Genomic DNA, 21,282 nt, shown 5'->3' with positions numbered 1-21,282 from the left:
GCAGTACAGGCCCACTTAGAGCCTGGAACAAAATAGCCGTTCTTTGAATGAGGCTTCAATTCAGCTGTTTTTAGTCTCTGGACCTCTCAACGATGTTTGGGGTATTTTTTTTACTGCACTTCCTTGATAGATGGTACAGTACTGTGCGAAAGTTTCAAGCCACTTCTCATATTTTCCTAGGAAAATTGTAAATAGTTGAGGTAATATATTGGAATGTGCAAGCAAAATAAATGTATAGGAATGCGGTATATATGGCAAAAAAAGGTTTGAGCACCTTTATTCTTCAACACAGTCTGAAGTAGAGTTCAGGAGTAGTTCTCTGGGCTTCTTCTTTTGTACTTTTCTCTGTCATATGACCCAACACTGCTATTGGGTTCAGGTTCTAGGGAGGCCAATCCATGGCTAATGGAATTCTAATGTGTGTTTTTCTATCTAGGTATGGTTTCACTGCACTAGCAGTGTGTTTGCAATCATTGTCAAACTTAAAATTGAAACTGTTGCCAATTAGACGATTTCCAGATGGTATTACATGGTGGATCAGGTCTTTGCTGGATTTTTTCCCATTTCTTAAGGATGTCACTTACAGATACTGTTCATCAGCTGTAAATATTTTTTTTAAGGTCTGCCACTTCTTCTTTTGTGCTCCAGTTTCTTCAGATTCTTTAAAGGATACACTGTAAACCATGCAGAAGTATGCCAGATTGCCAGATTTTTGGCTAATAGCTCTTTGGAAATCACCAGTTGAGTGAAACTCATCTCAGTTTTTCTACTTAATAAAAGAAGAATTTCTGGTAGCTCATTGCGAGGCTGTCCCATATTTATAAAACGTTAACCTTTTAGAGATTGATTTAAAAAAGTGTTTGGCTTCTAACCAAAATATCCATAACAGATAGTGAAAAACAGGATTTTCTGTCATTTAATTGTGTATCTGTTATTTAACTACTTTGGTGTAGTATGAATGGCTGTGGAGGAAAAAAAACAAAAGGCCCCCAACAATGTATGCCCTCCTTCTTATTTTCAAAGCTGGCTAACAGGCTGATTTGAAAATAAGTCTCTGGGGGGCTGATTCTGGCCCCTGGGCCTTATGTTTGACACTCCTGGTCTATTAAATATAATAATTGAAAAAAACTCCAGAAAGCCCACAGAGGTATTGCTTAACACTTCTGGCTTCAAAAACAAAACTTAAATAATAAACATAAAAAAATAAATTTAAAAAAACCCAATAGGGTGACAGCCATAAAGCTCAGCTGCAGGCTTTAATAACAGCATGTATAAACTCATGTGTGACTTGTTGTTTTATACGTGCAGTCTGTGATTCTGGAGAATCCAAATACGTCAGCTGAGGCTCAGAGAAACTGAATGGGACAACTTGCCAATGTCATGTTTTTTTGCTTTAGACTAAGGCTCAACAGCAGTTCAAAAAAGTAAAGGATTATCTGCAGCCCTGGTGTTGAATAATGGATCCTGACTACATCATCTATGTTAATCAGCAGGTGCGTTCAGAAGGAATTCAATAAAAGTTCTTTTTTTCTTTTTCTCTGATTCAATTTCTCAAGAAAGGGTGAAGAAAAAACAAACAACACCTTCCTTTGTTTACTAGCTTTAAATGAAGGTCGACTTCCAGGACTGGATGTTCCGCTTGCGTCGAAGCGGCACACAGCCTTTCACAAACCACATCCGCACACGCACACTGGCCTTCGTTGCCATAGAAACTCTGCTTTGAGGATGATTCCAATCAAGCTGCTGATTATTAGTCACACGTTAAACCTCACAGACTACGTTCAGGTGTCTGACAGACACACACACAGAACTCCAAAGCACACAAACACCAGCAGTATTTACAACACAAACTTGTTTATTTCATGACATAATTTCCAAGGCCAAATCACAAATAAATAAAAGGAAGAAGACACTTGCAGTAGCTCAGCTTTCAGGCCCACCCCGAAAAAAAAAGTTCAGTTACAAAGATTACTAAACATATTAACAGGAAGCTTTACACATGTACAGTTATTGGTACTTTTAATGAACTTTGATCTGTGAGACCTGCCCCACCCACCCCCACCTCCCTGATATTTACAAAGAAAGAGAAAATAACAGGAATGGTGAAATTGATCTCTGCACCACCCCTCAGTCTTTGCCTTGTTAGTTCAGATAATGCTTGTTGGTATGAGATGACGTGCGTCATCAAGAAAAAAAACCCCAAAAAAACCCAACAATGTGTGGAGTGCTTCACATTCTAAAGACCCCTGAAGATCGCTCGTGTGTGTCAGAAGGCAACCAGCCGCCTCGAGCCAGGCAGAGAAAAAGCAGCAAACAGCACACACAAAGGGAGGCACGGGTCCCCCCCCCCCAACTTTATCGCGATAGTTTGGTCAAAGCTAAATACGATCCTTATGTATGAAATCTGATGACATTGCCATTAGGAGGACCCTACTGTACCCTTTATTAATGTCATCTTTGTTACAAGCAAAGCAGGGTTTGCATTCAGAAAAAGGCGGCTGCAAGAAAGATGTAAACCTTACAACAAAATAAAAGAAATCGAAGAACAGGGAAGAAGGAAATAACAAAGCTTGTAAAAGTCACTTTACACTATTGCCATTCAGAGTATATCAACCACCAGCACCAAATCCATAAACCTACATTAATTAATGCATGTTTTTTTACAACATTTCAAATAAATGTCAGGTGTCTGTAGCACTGGAGACCCTTTTATATACACTGCACAAATATTATACAGATAAACCAATTTCAAGATACAGAAATGTGAATTGAGCTTCAGCTATGCATACACTCCCAACTTTTTTTTTTTTTTTTTTTAAAGGAGTGGGTCAATAAATTATTTCTTCAGTTGTTTGAATGGAGTGTGATTCTCTCATACTGATGTGCTTTGGTACATGTGCACTTTACATCATGCAATTTTCTACAACGCCAGATATAACTTTTTTTTTAACTTTACAGTCTTATTAAAAACATTACATTTGCAGCACAGTACGTTCAAAAGGAGCTACATCTACACTTCTCTATCAGTGTCTCTCTACCATCGCCCACATTTCTACAGTCCTACAGGCCTTCCATTATGCACTGAAGTTGAGGCCTAAATGTTAACATGCCGCGAAAGGGCCGCTGCCTGTGCGCTTTTTTTTTCCGTCTTCCTTCTTAGATACTTTTAATATTTGAGTATAAATATTGCACATTCACTTTGCATTTCATTTTTATACGTACGGTAAAAAGGTTAAAGTAACAGTAAACAGACCTATGGTAAAAACATGTACAGTTGCACCACAAAGTAACTGGGACAGCAGTCTATGAAAGGCTAACTAGTGTAACTATTCTTCCTGTGGTAAGCAACTAAGTTCCCTTGAAACCATCCGTTTGGTGCATTGGTCGTGACTGGAGGAACATGTGGCATGGCTACTGTATGTCAATAAACCACAGAAAAAAAACTGAAAGGAAAAACAAAAACACTCCCAATTGGTCCTAATGTTTGACAATCTTGTGTAGGCAGGGAACAGCAGAAGGGATACGACTCCATCATTTATAACTAGGTCAGGTCAGTAAGTCAGAATTTAAATGTACAGACCTTATGACGCGGGCTAATAAAGGAAAAAAGATACAAAAGAAGAAATGAAAAAGCTTGTAAACAAAGACCATTAAAGTACAGGTAGCATGAACAAAACAAATAATAAAAAAGGAAAAGAACCCCCACCCCCTACCAAATAATACCACCATAAAGTAAAAGTATGAAAATGTATTTGAAGACATCCTAATGCTCAAATCTCTCATGGCTTTGGAACACAGAAAACTGATCAGATGGGTTTAAAAGCTAACAAACCAAACATGAAGGAAATGTTGAAATGCGGATTTAAAAAATAAAATAAAATAAAGACCACAGAGATCCCCGCAGACCTGAATGTTACTTTGAGCCCAGGAGGTGTCCCCTCTGTTGGGCTCATGCTACCTCCCCACCATGTCTCTGCCAGGGGTGCGCACTTCATGGCCCCCACGCGGCACACTCCAGCAAGCAGGGCAGCGGGAGGAGAAGCAAACAGAGTGTGGTCGCTGACATGGGTTCAGCTGCATCAAGCTTGACATTTGTTTCACTTTGAGTCATGCAAAGGTCTGACTTCATTCGCTGTCTTGGTCGTCACAGCAACTTAAAGACCTGAATTCCTTGAAAGGGAGTGGTTGGTGCATTGCACACGTCTGGCTGGCTCAGCTGTCTGTTCAGCCTCTTAGGTTTTGACAAAAACCATTAAGCTGGATTCGAGAGTCGCCCCCCCCCGCCTCCATCCTGCTTTGATCGAAGCTGGTTGCAGGGAAGCCGGGAAGGAGGTGCATGGGTCCCTGTGGGTGTGTGTGTGTGTATTTATGTGTTACTGGTAACTTAAATGTAACTCCTCAGAAAGTAGTCTTGGAAGTAGTATTGAGAACTGTGTGAGTGTTTTCAGGTATATATGTGGATGTGTTTACTGGTTGCTGGGAGTGCGTCTCGTGTTATTTTCCTCCGTACATCCTCTCGATATCTTCCTGGTAGTGTGTCTTTAGCTCCTTACGTTTTAGTTTGAATGCGTCAGTGACCAAGCCCGTCTCTGGGGTCCAGGGCTCAGCGCTCAGCCGGATCTTCTTGGGAATCTCAAATCGCTCCAATTTTGCTGGATGTGAGAGAGCACAATCACAAGTCAGCCTGACAGATAAAGTGTCATCTTAGTGCAAAGTCTGACACAGGGGACGGGATGCTATCTCACCAAATCTGAACAAACTATTCAGATGTCTCACTTGAGTTTTGTTAATGATACTGTACTTGGGAGATAAGACTTTTTCCCTCTACCTGTGATAGCAGCCTCAGTGATGATGCGGAGGACCACCTCCTCCATCTGGGAGTTGTTGCAGAGTTCTTCCCACGAGTCCTTTATTTGCATCTGCTCAGCCAGGGCCATTAGCTGCTTGTGGTTAGGCACCACAAAGCTGATCACATATGACTGGTCACTAAACAACAACAAAAAAGATTCGATTACAGATTAGGCAGCAACAATGAAATAAACAGATCCAGAAAGTCTGCGGGGCTTTACCTGTTGGCATAGGCACAAATATTGTCTATGAGTGGGCAGTTCTTCAGAACAGCCTCCACTTTTCCTAGAGAGACATATTCGCCTGCCTGTAGTTTCACCAGATCTTTCTTACGGTCTGTGAGAAAAGAAGAATTATTAGAATCCCGACTGATGTTCCCTCTTGTATCACATGCAGTCTAACTCATTTTTGCATTTCTTACCGATGATCTTGAGGCATCCGTCGGGGTGGAATTCTCCAATGTCTCCAGTGCAGAACCATCTCTGGCCGTTCTTGTCCACAAAGAAGTCGTCTTGGATCTTGCCTTTGCTTTTGTAGTAACCCATTGTGACATTGGGCCCACCAATCAGAATTTCCCCTCTTGGGTTGGGCTTGTCTGTGCTGTAGTAACCACCTAAAAAAGATCCGGATTTTTTGATTATTAAGCAACTTAAAGTTTTTTTTTTTTTTTTTTTAATGAACTAAGGACGGATTTTCTAGCTCTGTACTCACCCTCTTCCCAGTCCTTCAGCGTGATCTCTGAACAAACCAGTGGAGCACCAACCCGCCCTGTGCTGTAGTCCCAAACTGAAAATACAAATAAGGACTTATATTAACTTTGCTTGTCATTTCTAAGTTCTTTTTATAATCGTTTCTCCTAACAGCAAAAACACATCTACTCTTTCACATTTGCTTACATTCACTGATGGTGCCAGCTCCACAAGTCTCCGTCAGACCATAGCCTTGCCCCACAGGGCAGCACATACAGATGTTCATGAATCTCTGTGTAGCAGCCGAGAGGGGAGCTCCGCCAGACAGCAGCACCCGTGTTTTCCCTCCCAAGAGCGCACGCACACGTTTGAACACCAGACTGAGGAAAAAGACAAGAAAACAGAGCAGGGTGATGATGACGACTGCAAGTGGAGGAGACTCAGACAGCAACTCCAGAAACTAAAAGAGCTTTGAAAAGTTAGCCATAAAGCCCCATAGCAAACAGATATTGATTCGTACTAAAAAATGTTGTGTGCACGCACAATACGAGAGTCAATACTACCCAAATACTCACACAGGATCCAGAGAAATAGCTCTTTTGTTATGATTAGCCAAGAAGGAGCAGACATAAATGTTTGCTTGTGTATAACTCAGAAAGCAAGCGTCAACTGTCATTAATACAGAATGTCTGAACAGCAGGTGGGCGGGGCTTCATCGCTCACAACCTAAACTGTGTGCCTGATATCAGCACCACTGCACGTACCCTCTCATCGTACAGATTCAAACAGAAAAGCATAAAAGGTCCTGTTTCAGGGTTACGTCATGTGCATGGGTATTACCGGTCACAGAGAGGTGTGCTGTAGCCCTTGGAGATCTGCTCCATCTTGTAGTTGTAAGCCAGCACAAACAGCGTCCTCTGGAATTTGCTCATCTCCTCCACTTTGGTCATTACATTTTTGTAAATCCGATCCATGATCTCCTGCACACCAAGCAGATGAACTCTCAGTAGACATTTCTGGCATTTTAAAAGCCCCCAGTACTTTTATCTGGTGTGACTGTGTTAGGTGTACTGCGATAAATGCAGACTTACTGGTACAGCAGCCATAAGAGTGGGTTTAAGCACACTGGTATCACCTTTACTGCCCTTCTTGATCTTGGTGGACTGTGAAATAAAACAAAAGGCAACCTCTTTAAATCTTTAATGGATTGTGAATTTGCAGTGTACAGTTAGAGAGACAAGAAACGCTGACCAAAAGATGCTGCTGCCCGTTTCCCCACTGACCTGGTCTGCTAGAGTCTGAGGAGAGGAGTAGCCGATGCGACACCCGTGAGAGATGGACACCAGTTCCGCGCTGAGCTCCAAAACGTGGGCTAACGGCAGGTAGCCGATATAGGTGTCCGTCTCACTGCGAGCACACAGGTGATCTCATTAATTACCTCTAGATACTGACATAAAATTGAGATATAAACAACAAAACTGTCTCTGTGTGAGTGACAATCACCACACACGTTGGCAGAGAACGAAGTGACAGTGGAAACTCTGTGCACCAGAACGTGGCAAAACTCAGCGAGAAAATGTCAGAGAACAGCGAGAAATCGGATATTGACATACTTGAGGTTAGGGATTCGCTCCGCCATGCCTGTGATGCCAGCAATGAGGTTGCCATGGGAGATCATGACACCCTTGGGGATGCCTGTGGAGCCGCTGGTGTACATGATAACTGCGATGTCTGAGGTCTCTGGCTTTCTGCGGTCTACTGCAACTATGGTGGACAGAGAGAAGAGCGGTAATGGCTACTGGGGAAATGGACCGTAAATATAATATTTACAGAAATGAAACCGTAGTAACAACAACTGCATGGTGTGTGATGATTAAGGATTGACTTATCTTTAAGGTTTAAAAAGGACAAATATAAACACTTTTAATTGCATATAAATTTACAGTGCTTTGATCATGCCTCTTTCAATTCATATTAATGGGTTTAATTATTGAGAGATTGAATTGCTCCTCATTATGAGCCCGGTCTTCAAATGTGTGAAGACAAAGACAAATTTCAGATGAATGCTGTATATTAAAAAAATGAAAATAATAATTTCACACATCTACTGCACATGACAAAAATGCAGTTTTCAGATGTTTCAGTTAAACCAAACACAGCCGAGGTGTTGGCTTTGTGATGGCATTGTGTGTTTTGTAAGTGGTGATTTGACCTCCTTCCGTCACGCAGAGCACATCACTCCAATTACACATTAGGGTGCTGGCTTTGTGTTAAGCCTCCATCAGAGCACTTCCACTTTCCAGACCAAATTAGAAAACTTTTCAATCACCCTGCTCAAACACTCACTATTGTCAGGCCTGGATCCCATCTCCTTCACTGTGTCCATGTTGTAGACCATGATGCCTTTAGGAATGTCTGGCCAGCTTGTGGGTTTACTGTCCACTACGATGATATACTGCAGCCTCGGCACGTCACACAGAATGGCCTATGGCACAGAGATAGATGCAGGTGGGAGGGAGGAGGAAACCGTCATTAAGCTACACTTGTTATCACACTCTAATGTTGCACACAACAAACCAGCAGCTGCTGGTTGACTTTGTTAAACAGCGTACATGTGATAAGTGTAAGAAGGTAAGCAGTTACCTTGAGACGGCTCTGCAGCAGGTCTTTGCTTGTGATGATGTGCGTGACTTCGGTCTCATTCAGCCCATGTGCAATGGCCACGGGTCCGAGAGTGGCGTACAAGGTCACAACTGTCAAATTCAATTACATCCGTTTTAGTTACACAGTCAAAACAAGATATAATGGTATCAGCTTATATGCTGCCTGATAGGAGAAACTTTTCTATACGTCCATTTTCATAACCTTTTCTCCAGTTCAGGGTCATTGCGGGGCTGAAGCCTATCCTAGCTCTCATTATGTAAGAGGCGGGCAATTTAGAATCACAACATTAACCAACAAAGACACCTTTGGACTGTGGGAAGTACCTGGAGAGAACCTGTGCAGTTACTGGGAGAACATGGAAACTCCCAGAAAGGCCCCAGCTGTGTGGCAGGTTCAAACCAGGAACCCTCATGTTGTGAGGAGACATTGCTAACCACTGTAACACAGTGCCATTAAAATAGGCTTGGGATAATTTTGAAATGATACAAATCCTTTTATTGAACAAATAGGCTCTGACTCTACTGCCTACAATACCCGCAGCACTGTCTGTGGGAAGTAGCGTCACAGCTGACTACGATACAGTCAAATGGTACCTTCATAGTAAGATGCTCACTAGTCTGAAAAATATTGCTGGAAAGTTTCTAAACAATGGCACAATGACTACCCCTTTTTTCATAACTCTTATCAACAATTATATCAAATATTTTTTACTCATTAAATATCTGTATTGAAATTAGTCCCTAAAAGTAAGAATCCTCTGAGCTTTACATTAAGACAATATAAACAAAAAAGAGCAAAATAAAGAGAATGTATATTTTATTGAAAAGTGCCTTGGATGTCTTTGATATTTTTTATTATTATTATTATTATTATTATTATTATTATTATTATTATTATTATTAATAATAATAATAATAATAATAATGATAATAATACACATTTGTCCTTCTGCCACTCACGTGGGAAATTGTACATGAAGCAGGCTTGTGCTGTGACAATCCACTCCGCTCTGGTCTCACAGAAGATGGCGATGTTACAGTGAGGCTTCTGATTGAGAGCTGCCAAACCACTGCCAAAACACTTTGCTGCCTGGTAGGCTTCCTCATACGACAGCCAGTCATAGTTCCCGAGAATTACCTGCAACGAACACGCAGAAACCATGCAGTCTTCAGCATTTTTGTCCTCATACTACACCAAACATTAAAAGAAAAATGATGGTGGTGCATATTTTCTACAGGGCCGGGAACGGTTTCATTCAATTGGAAGAATATGAAATGAATAAACGGAACCATAATATCCACATTTGTAGGATCGGCGCTGCTTTTTATTAGAAGGAATAACGAAATGGTATCACTGAACCCACATGAGAGGCTGCAGATATTGCTCTTATATGCAATACTGAAAAAGCCGAACATGATAGTGTCTCCTGATGGCAGCATAACACATTATTTACAGTCCGCTAGTGCCATCTACGGGTCTGTTGCTTTGCAGGTGTTAATTGGGCCCAGAGACATAGGAGCAGAAAATTTGCTGCACTTCCACCCACATTCATCACACTGTGCACAGCAGCTGACTGCACTCTTATAAACAAACTTCCCGTTATCTGACCGAGTCGCCTGGTGTTACATTTCTAAAGTTAAATGAAATGAGGGGATCTTCATCTTGACATGACTCAAACCTCAATTTTCACATGAACTAAATAAAACTAATTAAACAAATTATAAGGGTAGCATGTCTCACCTTTTTAAAGATCTTGCCGTTTGGTTGGCGCTCATCCTCCTCACTGAGCACCTCCCTGGTTCCCAGACAGTCTCTCTTAGGAAACCTTTTGGCAGCGTATTCAAACATTTTGTCCAGGGTGTCCACGCCAGGGTGGAGCCACGCAACTAGCTCCTTTTGGCTGTAGACTGCTCTGTAAGGCCCTGCTGGGTGCCCGCTAACCGAGCGTGCCTTGATCCTGCGGGCTCGTTCCAAGTTGTTGCCAGCTCCAGAGAAGAAGTACCAGGGTATGAAGGTGATGACAGAATAGACCCAGACCACTGAACGGAAAACCTGCAGCAGCAGGGGGTTCATATCCTCCTTCAACTTCATCTCTGAAGATGAAGTAAGCGCTGGAAATGTATAAAACTTGGACCTGCCCTGAAAGTACCTCAACTTGCTGCTGAGGCTGAAGGCTGGAGGCTGTGAGTTCTTTTGTGCTTTTTCTTTCTGCACAGGAAATCACCTAGACCTGCGAGACAGACAGACACACACACACACACACACACACACCACATGTAACTTTAGGAACATAGTCTGGAATAAAGACGTATCAGCACATTTTGATAGCAAGGAACTGCTTCCTGGTAAAATAATCTTTGCTTGCATGAAGGTTATCTCTTCCTATTCTTAGTATCACTTTCAGTCAGCACTATTCACCTCACCAGCAGGTCTGTTTAGAGAGGAAACATGGTGCTCAGTTATAAGATAGCTATTAATTAAAGATTTATTAACAGAGCTGATATGGACTTGTAATTAACTCCTTAGCTTAAAGACAACTGACTGCCTCATGTGTGAAACTGCTTAATTTCCCCATTTCATTAATTGCTAAATTAGTATTGTGAGGGCAACACTTTGTGATCTGGAAACAATACAGAAACAGCCCTCATTTCTTTCCTTTCATCTTGTCATTTTTCAATATTTTGTAGAACACCGTTAGATACACTTATAGAGATGATAGCTACAGCTGAAGTCTTACATAAAGATATAGATAAACCAGGCCAAACAAGCTTTGGTATTGCTGGAAATGACAACAGTTAACCTCACAATCGCTGAGGGCAAAATCAAGCAGTGGCTGCATTTAAGCCAGAGAACAATGCCTCTCTAATTTTCTTTATTTCTGACTGCGTCCAGTGTACTCAACCACTTGTTTCCAACTGGATCATAACATGCACTGTAACATGCACTTTTGTACTTCTCCAAGTCGTTTGGCTGTACAACAAAAACCAACTGCAGAACGAGAGCTTGGCTATTTGTAGCATATACTTAAAGCCAAAGGGTAATTTGCAGAGTAGCCCTGCTGCCACACAGCCAGACCACATGAGAGTTGGTGACAGGCAGTGACTCATTCTGCAGCTTAATGCAGAGATGTTTGCAGACCCTCACATAACTCTAAAATGACTAAGAAGAATCTTTTCGCTTCAGCATTTATTTAAGAGGTGGGCTGACCATGTGCAAACAGAAGCTACAAGACAAGAGGAAAAGGTCCTCAGAAAGCCTCTCCACAGTTGCACCCTGAAGCTGAATTGGAAGACTTCTGTGCTGAATCTGAGTAGAGCCTACTATGCAGACTGCGCAAGTGGCCCGAGCCATAGCCAGAGTCTGCAACTGTGAGGCTGTGATGAAGCGACATGTAGTTACAATCCCAGGTAGCTGTAGGTTAGATAACTGCATAGGTTTTAAGAATCTGAATCTCTTTATTTTCATTGTACAAGTACAATGAAACTGGATATAAATAACACATACAAAATAAATAAAGGGAAATATAAACAGTTAAAGCTAAAGAAATAAATGACAAGCATTCTGCAAGTGTGTGCATCAGCCCCACTTTGTACCTGTATATTTACTGGGGGGAAAAGACAATCCTAACTGTTACTACAATCAGGTCCAAACTCAAATCGCTCCTGCTACAAACATGTCTCACCTGTTGTACAGCAACCCAGATACCACAACCAACCGATAAAAGTCATCCATTATCTGGGCAAAGTACACTGAGAAGTCCTTCCAGCTCCAACACGTATTACAGGTCCAGCCATTGTTGGATTTGAATGACAGAGACACACCCTCTCCTGCTCACTAGTTCAACAATATAATGCATGAAAAAAATATGTCTCAGTGGGAAAAACCTGCAATCCCTTAACACACAGCTGCAATGAATAACTTTTTGATCAGAAATTAGACCTTATTTGTTAATGCCAGCCAACAGAGACTACACAAAACCTCGTGCTTGTTTTAGTAACGCAATTTAACAAACACAGCAACTTGCTGCCACTTTAATTTTAAAGTATTGTTTGTTTTAACACTAAATATGATAGCAATAGTGGCAGTATGTTAATCAGCATCGGGACAGTAGTATAAACTCAGCAACTCCCACTCTGGATTTAATCTAGTGACGAGTGTAGCATTTAACCTAGTAATTATCATGTAATTCAGACTGAAGCAGTCAGATGAGAAGCATGACATACAGTGCGGTGTCGGTGCGTTGGTTTGGATCCTTAACAGTATTCTGTATCAACATCGTTGAATAAAACCGGCACACATAAAATAATTTTTGAGAAACACTACCGCTGGATGACACACAGAAGGTCACATGCTGCGATGCTAGCGAAGTAGCATCCAGATTAGCGGCTCAAAGACGCGCTAGCATTTAGCTATAGCTAGCCTCCACCGCCGCTACTACTACTGGTGCCTTTAGTGAAGCCGGTTTTCCCGGTGGACATTCACCGAAATTAATTTAAAAAGCAGCATATAAGCGTGGCCCGGTATGGACGTCTAAGGAGAATTAAAGGGTACGTGCCACGTTGATTAGCAAACCGGTCGCTGAAAATAAGACCATCTCTCCTCAACATCTGCAGAGCGCTCACGCCGCAACACATTCTCACCTCTTTCCTCTGCAGCTGCGCTTTCAGTCTCTGAAGCACCGGATCAGCTAGATTAGCCTCTGCAACCACAGCTCTGAGAAGGATGAAGACATCGTCTGCTAACTCAGCGTGCTTGTCCCTAAATTACAACCGTTGGTCCGCTTAAAAACCAATATAAAATTAAGTCAAATTGTAAATCAGAGCATCACCGGGCCACTGCTGCCAGCCCGGAAGATATAAAGTGACGTCACGACGCTTCTCCGCCTGCGATTGGAAGACTGGAGGTGGCGCGTGCTTGGGCCAACAGAGACGTCAGAGAGGTTATTATCGGTCACAGCCGTCTACGCGGTCCTACAGCAGTAGACACAGAGTGTGGCCGCCCGTGAGGCGACAGGTTTAGTGGGCTGTTAAGTGACCGCAAGTCACATATTATTGTGTTTGATAAGCAAGTCGGCGATCTGCCAAAGAAGAGACAGACAGCTGTCAAATGGGCGAAGGGAAACGAGACGAAGGGAAAACAAGCTATACATACCGCAATACGTGTAAGACGCTAGGTTGTCTTGAGCAAGAACGGTTACCAAAACCACCGAAACTCCTTACCTTCCTCTTTTTGTCGACAGCTTATTAAAACCTAGGAATGTAAAGATTGACTACCTCCTTATCAGCTTTGATTGACTGTATTTCATTCTAATACATATCCCAGACCATCAAAATGATACACTGAAACGTATATGAATTAAAACCACGATGCTGTGCGTTCAAGCACCAGACTAAGGAGCACTTAGTGAGTAATCTAACTCACATCACAGTCTATTAAAATTTCAGTACCCTACCAGATATGTCAGTTTCCCCCCAAGTATTTAATTCAAATATCTAACTGCATGTGATTGTTGCACAGTTTTATTTAAGAGTTCTGAATCCTTGAAAATAGCACACTTTTGCCACAATATATTTCCTGAATTAAGAAGACGAAAGAAGCGTCTGAACTGTTGTTTCATACTTCTCCATAATTGTTTTTTTGGAGTTTCTATTCCTCCAAACTATCTGGCTAACGTTGTACTCGTGGTTCTTTTCTGGTCTATTTCCTCTCAATAGTGTGTGTGACAGGATAGAAATGAGAGAGTAGAAATATGAGGAAGATGATGAAGCTGCAGTGAGTGATTAAAGTTAGGATAAAGCTTGTTCCATATCAGCCTCTCCAAACTAAATTCATCTTTATAAAAGGTTTATTTCCATGTACCTGTATCATGTGAGAGACAGCCAGCACTCTTAATAGAGCTTTCTACAATAATGTATTGATAATTAATGGTGCTACTGTTGCAATCAGTTCAGCCTGGCCTGTGGTGGTCACTGATATTCATGTAAAATCTGTTTTTGGGGGAAACAGTTAATGGATAGTTTGCGAATTCACTTATCAGAATAATAAAAAACAGCTGCTGCTAAAAAGATCACATGACTTGATAATGTGGTTCATTCCTGTGTTTCACACACATAATAAACATAAATATGTGTGTGTGTTGGGTTTATTCTAACAGGCAGACATGTAAATACAATAATCACCAACATTGGTTGACTTTTAAGTGTCTTTAAAAAAAATCAATTCATATATATTTAAATATTTTTATGTAATTTTATAAAAAGAAAGTTGTCTGCAATCTTATGTTTACACACCAGAGGGAGTTGCATCTCTTACGTGAGGCCCACACATTGCTCTCCTGTTTCAACTTGACTTAGACGTTATCCCAAAATGCTGCATGTGAGACAGAGGCAGAGGACAGATAGGAGAGAAACATCTCCTGTGACTGCTAAAAAGGAACACGATGAAAGTGAAATGGTTAGATGAGCTGCGTGCGACACTTTGACCCTGGACATCGATTTCTTCTCACTGTTCTTTAGAGTTTTTGCATGCTTGTTGGGCCATATGTTTTTACTGCCATTTTCTGACACATGTGCACACAAAGCCACACTTTCTCCACCACTTACACACAGACTTGGACTCACACAAGCTTGTGGTCACATGATGAGGCAAACTGCACACAGAAGGGTGATAATCTCACTCCTCGGGCTGTGTCTTTGAGGTCACGGCGGGACACGGACCGTCAGGGTGCAGATGCTGCAAGTACACACATCACTTTCATCTGCTCTGTGAAATATGTGTGTCCAATGTGATAATGACACAGAGACACACTCTGCACACACTTAAAACGATACAGGAAGAGAGAAAATGTATCATGCAACTGTCTGTCTCTTTTGAGTGTCCACGGCGTCTAATCACTGTTCCCCGGAGATTCACCTACTGTGTTATTTAAAATGTGATTCTTTCCCGCCAGTGTGATTACAACGTGATTACCTGCTACTTTAGTTATTCTGAGTTGCTCAACTTCAAATCGAAGTATTTTAAATTCTTCTCAACTTTCTGTTACTTGTGCACATCAGAAAGAGCACTTCTCATTTACAAAGGTTTCAGAATGTTAACCCTTTATTTACCACAGGCCTGCCAGTGGGCCTATTTTACAGGCATTCTTGACCATGACCATAACTCAGTTAACGTTTGAGTTAGAGACAAAATTCAAATGGTTTCTGAAAAATCTCAATTATTTCCCTTTTCATTTTACAGCCAAAATTACAAATTAGGTCTTTAGCATGTATAGATCATAGTCAACAAAGGGTTAAGTTAAAAGAAAAAGCACAACTGCTTACAATTTGAACACTTATTGGCTATACATGTGTTTGATTTCTCAGTTGCAAGGTCACATGCTGTATGATCCATGTCAAAATCTGCTGAATCCTATGCAGCATTGTGTACGTATTCTCTTTTTTGACACCTGAGCATTTGTGAGTGAGTTACAACCTTTTGCAGGTTAACTGTAGTGTTGTGCTGCATGTATTTCTGGGGAGATTTGGGAGAGCTTCAAGGCTGCAAAATTTAAAACGTTTGGAGAAATACACCAAAACCCACTGAGCAAAATTGTGGAGAGAGTGATGACCTCAAAACCTGTTCCTTTTTGTTAGAGATGTTCCACTGTCAATGTCAATGTCAATTAAAGGTAAAACTGGTAAACTAATAATGTTTGACCCCCCCCATCTGATTATGAAAATCTCTGATATCTAGTTGGACGTATAAGGAAGAGGAGGGTGGGAGTGTGTGTGTGTGTGTGTGTGTGTGTGTGTGTGCTGTGTAGGGATTAGAGAACAAAAGGATCCTTCTCTGTCATCAAAGAGGATCTGCTCTCGACTCATCCCCTGCTCTGTAGCGACAGCTTTTTATTTTTCGGGAGTGGGAGTGATGGCTGGAGGGAGGGTGGGAGATGGTGGGAGAGTTTGATGGCAGGGGATGCAGATTTCAAAGTAATCTTTAACTTTAAGCCCCACAGTCCCCATGAAATGAAGCCCTCTGCCCCAGACACACTGTTGCCTATGGCTCCCAGTGGAAGCCTGCTATCCCTCTTTTTTTTTTCCTCCTCAGGCTTTTGTCATGGTGGCACTTAAGTGGCATTATTCACTGACCGGATGACCAAATGAAGGAGTTCCTTTGAGAGACCTGAAAGAGATGGATTTTAACTCCAGAGACCAGTGTCGCCTCTTAAAACAACACTAAGTGGATATAAATGCCTACTGTGTTACTGGGATTCAGCAAATACCACAAACCAAATGGAGTCATCTCCTTGATCAGGATGGATTTAATAACCCAAACCCAGTGCACTGAAAGTGCTGCTGTTCTTATGATGATGAGACACAGCAAATACATGCAACAAATCCACAAAAATCCAATAAAACACTTGCTCTAAAAGCCATCTAAGCATGATTTTAATGATTTGATAAAGATAACTGAACCCCCATCAGGTTATTTAAGACAGCCTGCACTTCCATTATGTCATCACTTCAAAAAACTACTTATTTAGGCCCCCAACCCCAAAGTTATTTTTCTCATCTTGTTAAGGCCCATGTCCCCTCAGGGTGACTGACCTGGGATCCCCTGCTGCTGCTGCCCCGGCCCACCATGGGGAGTCAGTGTAATCACACAGAGGTAGTTTTAAGGTAAACGGGCACAGAAGATAGGAATAATTCTGTCATGTCCCATTAGCTTTACTCATACAGCTGTTTCAATGCACCTTGGGACGCTAAGCTAAAGCCTGCTTTAAATTTTAAGTTATTATTAATGGCTCTGTTTAGGTAAAGTGTCCCAGTAAAGCTTGACAGTGTGGCAAAGAGTCTGCACAAGTTCAAACATAGTTTGTGCACCGTTTACTGATGTTATTACAATTATCCACAAACACACCTTTTACTAAAGTGCCATACGGGATTTATAATCACTCTGAAAAAATAAAATGATAACCATTTCCCTTTGAATAGTTCTCAACAGGCTGGGTTTCGTTGGTGTATCCGGGTGATCACGTGATATTGAGATAAACTGAGTCGCTTGCCTCGGTTTCAGGCTGATAAAGCATGCAGGCTAACCAAGTCAGGATGAGCGAGAACAGGGCAAGAATGCTGGCAACAGACAAGCAGACAGGGACGAGCGACCTGATGTGGCTGAGGTTATGCACAAAGACGAGGCCCAGAAACAGGAGCAGCAGCGTGGAGAGGAAGGAGAAGATGGCGCACACGCAACTGGTCTTGAATGCAACGTGTTTGCACGCCTCCCATCCGCTGTGGCCGGTCTCCGTGGAGGTCGCAAGAGAAGCGGGCAGACCCGGCAGCCTTTCCGCGTTTAATGAGTCCTCGGGCTCCCGCTTTTTGTGCGAGAGCTCCTCGGTGAGAGCTGTGTTGTCGGGGAGGTTGCGAACCCGACGTTCCGGTAAAGGAGTTCGGTGGCGACACACGGGACAAACGATTCTCCAGCCCCGACCCTCCCGGAAGTGCAACGTTTCGAGGCATTCCAGGCAGAAGGTGTGGGAGCAGCTCAGCAGTTTGGGACTGTGGCGCTCCAAATCGAAGTAGTTGTAGCATATTTTGCACTCGCTTTCCTCCCCATGGATGCCTCCTGCACTGAGCGCCTCCGCCATGTTCTCCATTATTGGACCGCATTAACTGCTTTAATTGACAACACTGTCAGTACACCGAGTCTCACATTTCGCCATCACACATAAGAGGACCTCCTGAAGTGGAGGACTGCAGGAAGGCAGTGTGAAGTGGAATAAATAATATTTCTGGTTGTGTTGAAATCGCGTTCCTTTCTGAGCATCGCCGTGATCTCAACACCGGAACTAACTGTTAAGCGAAAAATATATATCTAATAATAATACTAATACTAATAAATCGATAGACATTGTCAAATTGATTTCTCCATTGGTCTCTGTCACCTGGCAGATTTGTCTCAAGCGTGAATCACGTGTATAAGTTGGATCTAACAGGCCTATTTAACCGTATAATTAGAATTTAGTGCCCGCGGTGTCAGTAAAGGGCACCATGTGTTGATTCCTCTACACTTCAGCACCACAGGCAGTGGACAGCGCCAAGCAGGATGATCAGCGGTGACACCTTCAGCCCGGCGCTGATCCGCTGTTGTGCAAGTTTTAGCTCAGAGAGCACCACATGGGTTACATACCAGCAGCCGGTTTAGAGATTCGTGAATGTTCTTTTTCATTATCATGTTTGATATTAATAACCATTTCCAGGAGACTCTCATGGAAATGGTTCTTTTTATTGCAAGCATAATGACTCATATTCCAGTTTTAAACTTTTGTCCGCCCTAGTAATACAAGGAGTATCTGCTCAACTTACATAAATTTACACCCTATTTGGTTTGTGTGGAGAAATATTATCATCATTATTTTATTTAATGAGAAATTATGAAATTATTTAATTTAAATAAAGTCAGACCACTGGTATAATGCACAAATGTGTTATGTCTGTCCTTAAAAGTTTTGCATCCCCATCCATAGTATGGATCTCTGAATATGGAGTTAAAGTATACTTGAAACGTTTCAGAGTCAGTAGAGTCATCTTAAAGGAATTCCCTGCCAACATAGATGAAGAAGATTTCATGACCTTTCCACACAGAAACTATGTGTTACATGTTAGGACAAGCTTCTGTCTTCAGGCTGTATCTTTACACATGATAGCACACACACACTGGCCTGCAGGATGTGCCGACGTACAATGGGCCCTCTTGTGGCGGAATTTATGCTTGCATGTTTAGTGAAAGCAGTGTTAATCTATATAAATGAACAACTTTACATGTAGTTAAAACGTTTTAACAGCGCGGTAATTCCAGCCATTAATGGTTAGAATACACTTTAAATTGCTAGCATATCAGTGCTCCTTTATAAAAACTATTATAAACTTCATTCTAATCATGGATTTAATGACGATTGGTGTTTCGCTTTAGTTCCTGTATGATTCAGAAGTAAAGTGATTCATCAGTAAAATATATAAATGAAGAAGAAATGTGTCAACACATAATGAGATGAATTTCTGACAATAGAAATGTTGTCAGCGCCAAGATTTTTAAACAAAAACATGGAAAATGCATATAATTGAACTCTTTCAAGCTCTGTAGCCCCCTGTACTGGGACTGCTCTGTATCTGCTTTTAATAAATCAGTAAAGGGGATGTGAAATACTAGGACTAAAATTGATTTAGCATTGTTCTCTTTTTCTCTTCCATCACACAGTTACACCTAAGAACGTAACACTGTAACTCATCACAGACTCATTCATTTAAGGCTGTTATCACACTCCGGTTCTCTGGCTTATGGTTGTTATTGGTCTTAAGCAGAAACATCAGTTGCTGTTTTTTTAAAGCTCAATCTGGCCCTGCGATAGAGAAAATGACATACCAAAATACTTCTTGCAAATCATATTAATTATGGCAAAAGTCACCCGAGTGTTTCTTATCCAGAGAGACAAGGTTGTTTGGCCTTCTAGTCGACTGAATTCATCCTGCACGTATTTTCAGGGAAATTAAGAAAAAGCCCTAGGGCTTGATGGTGTCTTGGGTTACTGCTTCAGAATATGTTTGACATATTTATTCTTTCCCCCCTGTACATTAGAAAATAAAACTGAACTCAGAATATGTAATCCTTGAAGATGTGCAAAAATGAGCAGATTATGGATAGGATTCGCTTGTGTTATATATTTTGTGATTTTAAAACAAAAGCCTATTGAATGATGAATTTCCACATCACACGGGTAAAACTAGTCATTGCTAATCATTAAAAGAATCTATATTGCACTGAATTTGCTTTGGATGTAAAACTTTCTTTGGCGAAGCAATAATTCTGCTCCTGTGTATTGTCATAACACCAGATATCCGCCAAAGAGAAACACACACACACACACACACACACACACACACACACACACACACACACACACACACACACACACACACACACACACACACACACACATTGAAGTAAGAGCACAGTGTATTGCAGGTTAAATAATAATCTTACTGAAGGTGGCAAATGATGGTTCATCATCTCAGTGTTTGGGTCTGTAGTTACTCAGCTATTAAAGCAACCCCGCATGCCCCGAGGTTGTATGGTTAACAAATGCTTTGCTTCTCTTTTTGTTTGTGCTCCCTCACCTAAGCTCACCTTATAGGTCTTTGTTATGATAACTGCACTCAGCGTGAGTTCCCACTGAAGTCTGGAGAGCCACACATATTTGATAAGATCAAACACACTAGAAAAACAGTGCAGTCTTTTGGTTGTGCCTTGTAACAGTAACATCCCAAAGGCTGTTAATCAGAGAATGGATTTCCTCATTCTAACGCTGCTTAGATGTTTATCTAATAGATAAATTGGGTATTCTCTGTTTCTCACCTTTCAGACTATGTCCGCTCATGTAAAGCTCTATTAAATTATCACCATTGAATGCTTGGAGCTTAAAAAAAGACAGGATAAATAAATAAATCAGTTACGATTGATATTGTCCTTAACGGAAATCACACACACACACACACACACACACACACACACACACACACACACACACAATCTCAGCTTAATTTAGAGTTGTGGTCGTCATAACAAGTGAGTAAGTAAACTACAATTCTGTGTTTAAAATAGTAGGAAACCAAAAACACCCCAAAAGAGTTAAAATAATGATAAACCCTTGCGGGCGTCTGCTTTACAGACATGTATTATTACACTTAATTAAAAAAATTCCCACTCACAGCAGAGGCATGATTCTCTGAGGCCTAATAAAGGTTAAACACATGCTGTTTTACAGCTGGCTGTTGTTTTAACACACTGAAATTATGATAGAAAGTCAATGGATAATCCAAATTTGGGTAATCAAGGTTATCAATCACTCTGCTTGTCAGGGTAAGCAGTTACATTTACAATATATTTTTTTTAAACTAAGGAACGGAATTTTTTTTTAAATGATTTAACCTTGTTAGCTCAGCAGTTGAGTCCCTATAGCTCATGGACAGATTATCAGTTATGATTTAATTTCCTCCAGATGTCCTCCTATATTTGAACTGATATTGTGTTAATCTCGACTATTATG

General features: G+C 41.4%; 1 protein-coding gene and 1 pseudogene across 2 annotated transcripts; both read right to left on the bottom strand.

Moving 5' to 3' along the window:
* Window positions 1–1,834: 1,834 nt before the first annotated feature.
* On the bottom strand, window positions 1,835–13,056 carry acsl3b (acyl-CoA synthetase long chain family member 3b). 2 transcript variants are annotated; one of them, XM_086271994.1, is made up of 16 exons: window positions 12,842–13,056; window positions 11,884–12,035; window positions 9,942–10,431; window positions 9,161–9,338; window positions 8,181–8,290; window positions 7,884–8,022; window positions 7,151–7,301; window positions 6,821–6,944; window positions 6,629–6,700; window positions 6,378–6,517; window positions 5,745–5,917; window positions 5,560–5,634; window positions 5,270–5,461; window positions 5,070–5,184; window positions 4,829–4,986; window positions 1,835–4,652 (listed from the first exon to the last, which is right to left on the bottom strand). In XM_086271994.1, exons 3-16 carry the CDS (start codon window positions 10,290–10,292, stop codon window positions 4,495–4,497), a joined length of 2,136 nt encoding a protein of 711 aa, XP_086128120.1. In that variant the 5' UTR covers window positions 10,293–10,431; window positions 11,884–12,035; window positions 12,842–13,056; the 3' UTR covers window positions 1,835–4,494. The 2 variants fall into 2 exon arrangements, with proteins under 2 accessions (XP_086128120.1, XP_086128119.1); XM_086271993.1 differs by lacking the exon at window positions 11,884–12,035.
* Window positions 13,057–16,482: 3,426 nt separating this feature from the next.
* LOC147308482 (RING finger protein 228 pseudogene) lies at window positions 16,483–18,006 on the bottom strand (annotated as a pseudogene).
* Between the last annotated feature and the right edge of the window lie 3,276 nt (window positions 18,007–21,282).

This window comes from Aulonocara sp. 'chitande type north' Nkhata Bay, linkage group LG18, assembly GCF_057382095.1.
Source record: "Aulonocara sp. 'chitande type north' Nkhata Bay isolate Kocher_YH1m ecotype deep benthic linkage group LG18, A_spYH_male_GT1.1, whole genome shotgun sequence".
Taxonomy (NCBI): domain Eukaryota; kingdom Metazoa; phylum Chordata; class Actinopteri; order Cichliformes; family Cichlidae; genus Aulonocara; species Aulonocara sp. 'chitande type north' Nkhata Bay.
The sequence above is the reverse complement of the archived record's forward strand: the minus strand, read 5'-3'. Positions and strand labels throughout refer to the sequence as shown.